This window comes from Lactuca virosa, chromosome 8 (genome assembly GCF_052849685.1).
Source record: "Lactuca virosa cultivar CGN04683 chromosome 8, Lactuca_virosa_CGN04683_v6, whole genome shotgun sequence".
NCBI classification, from domain to species: domain Eukaryota; kingdom Viridiplantae; phylum Streptophyta; class Magnoliopsida; order Asterales; family Asteraceae; genus Lactuca; species Lactuca virosa.
Window position 1 is genome coordinate 43401238 of NC_136433.1, and position 4992 is coordinate 43406229.

The following is a 4992-nucleotide window of genomic DNA, read 5'->3' on the forward strand; positions in this document are numbered from 1 at the left end:
TCATTTTTGTGTTAACCATACATTTGTTAATTGAAAAACTTGAAACCGAAAAAGACGCACACAAAGACTGCATCTAGTGAGAAGGACAAAAGCTTATAAAACTTTTCTACAAGTTTTATTTTATGTGGGACAAGTCTCAAAGATTGAAACAAAGTTCCAACAATTTTATTCCAAAGGTCATGTGAATCTAAATCAGGCACTCACATCCAATATATATTTAAAGACTCATGTAGACCGATTATTATTATTTAAAAATGTTTAAGAGTCAAATAAAGTCAAATAAAGTCACCAATTCATGAAAGAAAGGGTTCTTTGCAGCAACAAACTTTGATCATTTCTTCATCCACATCACACACCTTAAGCTCTTCCCTTGAAGAAGCAAGTCAAAAGCCTTGTTGATGTCCTCAAACTCAACCTCATGTGTCACAAATGCATCTAATTGTAGTTCCTAAAAAGATCAAGAATTCATTAGTTTCTTATAAAATAAAAATATTAAACATTCAAAATATGAAAGAGAAGGATTCTGCTTACCTTATCCATGCAGCGTTTTATGAGAACAGGGATATCAGATTTTGGTTTTAGACCTCCAAAAAGAGAACCCATGATTGATTTTCCACTGTGAAGTACCTCAAAAGAACTTAAAGTCAACATTGCCTCCGGTTGGTCAACTCCCAGCATAACCGTTTTCCCCCATCCCTAAAGATTACCTTCATTGTTAAAAAAAGATTCAATTAGTGGCTAAATATATATATATATATATATATATATATATATATATATATATATATATATATATATATATATAGGGAAAACAATTAGACCTTTCTAGAAGAAGCATAAGCTTCATGAACAAGAGAAGTCAAACCAACACACTCAAAGCAATAATCTGCACCTCCACCGGTCATCTCAATTATCACCTGCTTCAACAAACATTTTTTTAATGTTATAAAAAATTTCATTTAAGAATTTAAGATATTAATTTTAAAATGAAGCATAATGTATTAAATTACCTGGCTGACAGTTTTGTCCCCAATGTTACGCGGGTTCACAAAATCAGTAACTCCAAATTTCTTTCCTGTCAATAATAAAGAAATGATTAATGTTAAAAATTGGAAATTTTGATATTTTTCCAAAAATTTATAATAAGTTACCAATTTCAAGTTTGTCTTGGTTCACATCAACTCCAATGATCCTTTTAGCTCCACATAGCCTTGCTCCCTCAGCAACCTTTAACAAATATCATTCCCATTTTACCCTCATCAATATATATGTCATATGAAAAAAAAGGGGAAATTACACAATAAAAAACATCATATTTTAGGTTTAACCATTATTACTTTATTTTTCCAATCAAACCATAAAAGATTAACACATTTTTCCTGATTAACTATTTTGGCCTGTTAATGTCAACATTGTGAAATAAGAAAAATATTCGGCATCCTTTCATGATTTTAATTATATTGTTTTTTTTATGTATAATATGCACTTTATAAAGTTCTGTGTATGTAGTGTTTATTATGTTGGATTACAAAAATTTATTAAAGCCTTTATATGTAAGGCCCAAAAGTTGAATCTTTATATAAGTTGATAAGAATCAATCATACAGCTAGCCCAATTGCACCCAGTCCAAATATAGCAACTGTTGTTCCAATTTCCACATTTGCAGCTTTCCAAGCAGCACCTAACCCTGAAATAAAATAATTTATTTTCATAAACTCAACTCCTCAAATGCATAATCTTCATTTTATCACCAATCTATATCATAAATATAGTAAAAAGTGCATAAAAATAAGCAAAAAATTACCAGTTGATACTCCACAACTTAAGAGGTAGGCTCTGTTTGCTGGGATTGCTGGATCAACTTTGATTACACGAGCAACTTCAACCACTGTGTACTCAGTAAAACTTGATACATGCAAGAAATGGTATAAAGTTTCTCCATTCATGTCTGTGAATCTGCTTGATTCATCTCTACCCACCCATGGAGTACAATGGACAGGATATTTTGAACACAGGTTGCTTTTTTTGGACAAACAATCTGCACATTCACCACAATCTGGGAGAAACATTGGGATCACAGTGTCTCCTTCAACAACTTCATGTACACCTTCACCGATACTCCCTACAACCCTTTAATGGAGAAAATTTGAATGAATTTATGTAATTAGGACCACAATTCAACAGATTTAACATGAACAGTTTACTAATTTTGATGGATTCTTACCCAATTGCTTCATGACCGAGTATTCTGGGGAAAATTGCAGGAGGACGCTTTAAGAGAAAACAACAATCGTTAATTAACATCAACAAAAACACTCGATTGATTTAAATTTTGATCTCGAACAACTATCTACCTCCAATTTCCAGTAGTTAATATCACTATGGCAAAGCGATGTGCATATGATTTTGATTCGAACTTCGCGAGATTTTGGTGCAGCCACTATCACTTCCTCTATCACCAGCGGTTCCCGTGGTTTCCTAGCAATCGCAGCTGCAAAAAACACAATCCTCCATTGATTCTTCAAAGAAATAAAAAATTACTACAGATGTTGCCTTCATCCATTAGGTAATTGTTTGTATCTCGGGAAAACATGCAGTTTCAAAATTTCAAACAGTTTTTTTTATCGATGTAAGTTAATGGAATTAGAGTGCTGAAGCATGAGTAGAAGATCTTACCTCGGCACCTGATAGGCTTTCCGGCAGTGTTGCTAGAGCTTTTTCCGGCAGCGTTGCTACGAGAGCTTCTGTCATTGGTATTTATAGTTGCTTGGGCCTAGTGTGTTCGTAATCTCCGCCCGGCGGGAAATGGTGGGAGAGACCCATGGGATTCTTTTTTTAATTTACAAAATATGTTCAAATCATATTTGTTTTATTGATTTATTTATGAAATCTGATATGATATAATGTTACATTTAATATTTATTTTTTTATTGTTAATATTTTTATAACTGTATTTAATGCTTGTATAATTCTCTTGTTAAATAACTAACACTCCCCTTTGGTATAATGCGTTCCATGAACCCTACATGTGAAACTTCCATTTAGAGGCGAGCATAGAATTGGGGTGGGATGTATTTAATTTTTGTTGTACATAGCAACGCAAAAATCTAAATTTGTGCAAATGCCACTCCTCGGATGAATTGTTCAAAATTCAAGATATTTAATAAAATTCAAGATAGTTTATTTCACAATTTTGGGTAATTGGATCTTATATGAGTGCTAGAAGGGATATAAATCATATGGTATAAATTATATATTTGTATAACATGAGTTTGATCTTGAATATGACAAATAAAAGGATAAAATAGTTGATCCATTGATTTTGAAGGTTAAATGTGAAAATTAAATATGAGCATTTAAATATAATTTTTTTTATATAAGTAAAAAATCATTGATAAAAAAATAATTTTTATGAAATTAATCAAAACAAAAATTGTCACTAATTTGTTCTAATCGGTCACTAATCTGTTGCTAATACTAATGTGCGTAAAAAAATTAAGCCCCTTAAACGACAAGGTCCCTATGCGGTTGTATACCCCGCATATGCCTAGGGACAACCTTAATACCCATTGCGAGGATCAAGGAGTAGTGTCCTGGAGTTGGTCCAACTAAGGGCATGTGTGATATGTAGTTGATTGGTTCGGTCAACACTTTTGTCTAACTCGGTGCAGCCTGTTTGATAAATGGCTAATCTCGTCTAAGCCGGTAAGCATTTATCGGCCAGCCTCCTAACTCAATCCCTACTTGAAATGTGCTCGATCCCTACTTGAAATGTGGTTGGCCCAATATTTGATCCCTAAATGACTTTTTTCCCCTAAAGCCTTCAAGCAGATCATCGCCACCAGCCTCCACATATTGTCTCATGTACTTTAATTCTCCCTTATTTTTTGTCTGAAATCAAATGAAACAATATTCAATTTCGTTGTTTTTTTTCCGAAAAAAATGATGCTTTTATGTTTCTAGTTGGTACTTCTATGAAAATTTCGAAAAGTTGATGTATGTATGTTTCTATGTTGGTGCTTCTTGTATGAACTCGATTTTATATTTTAGTTCATGTGTGTGTATGATTTTCGGATTCAAGTTCATGTATGCTTTTTATTCATCTTGTTAACCTCAAAATCCATCTACCAGCTTGTTATTGTTCAAATGAGTTTTGGGTTTGGAAATGGAAACGAAATCTACGTTCATAAATCGAAACAAAATCTGTCATATTGTTCTTGTTCAAACTTTTTGCAGCCTGTTCAAATGGGTTTTTCATTTTAATTCATCATATATTCTTTGCTCGATGTCTTATTTGAGTTTCGTATGATATGCTCATATTCGAGTGCATGAATTAAAGGCAGATTGTTCATCCCCATAAATTGAAACTTTGCTTGTTTGTGTTACAACATGATGGAAAAAAATTGGTCGGATACTCATCGGAGAAGACGACCAAAGTCACACCGGAGCAACAAAGAACGTGACTAAACCCACACCAACCGGTCATAAGGACATTTTGTGAATAGTCCAAACAAGTGCATTGGAAAATTTTGTACAAAAAAAAAACTTAATTAATAAATGTGTACAAAAGATAAAATATGTTACATTTATAAGTCATTTTCCCATTAACCAACTGGACAAACTATTCGGTTATCATTGTAACTTCCATACACTGCTAATGTTGGGAATTAGTGGTAACCTTAAGCATTTTACAATAAACTAAGCCTAAATGTAGGTCTAGCCCACTTGGTAGAGGCTTTGTCTCTTAAATTGGAGATCTCGGGTTCTAATACGGATATTGACGAATTCTACTAACTTAGGGATAATAACTTCTAACCATTAACCACTAACCAGTCGTTATATATATATATATATATATATATATATATATATATATATATATATATATATATATATATATATATATATATATATATATATATATATATATATATATATATATATATATAGAGAGAGAGAGAGAGAGAGAGAGAGCTAGGTTCATATGTAGAT

General features: G+C 32.3%; 1 protein-coding gene across 1 annotated transcript; it reads right to left on the minus strand.

Moving 5' to 3' along the window:
• Positions 1 to 230: 230 nt before the first annotated feature.
• On the minus strand, positions 231 to 4124 carry LOC145130297 (alcohol dehydrogenase-like 7). Its single transcript, XM_079065119.1, has 12 exons — positions 4113 to 4124; positions 3806 to 3891; positions 2677 to 2744; positions 2355 to 2491; positions 2225 to 2271; positions 1805 to 2130; positions 1605 to 1687; positions 1152 to 1227; positions 1011 to 1075; positions 822 to 917; positions 532 to 696; positions 231 to 448 (listed from the first exon to the last, which is right to left on the minus strand). The coding sequence occupies exons 1-12, from the start codon at positions 4122 to 4124 to the stop codon at positions 332 to 334; spliced, it is 1278 nt and encodes a 425-aa protein (XP_078921245.1). The 3' UTR covers positions 231 to 331.
• Between the last annotated feature and the right edge of the window lie 868 nt (positions 4125 to 4992).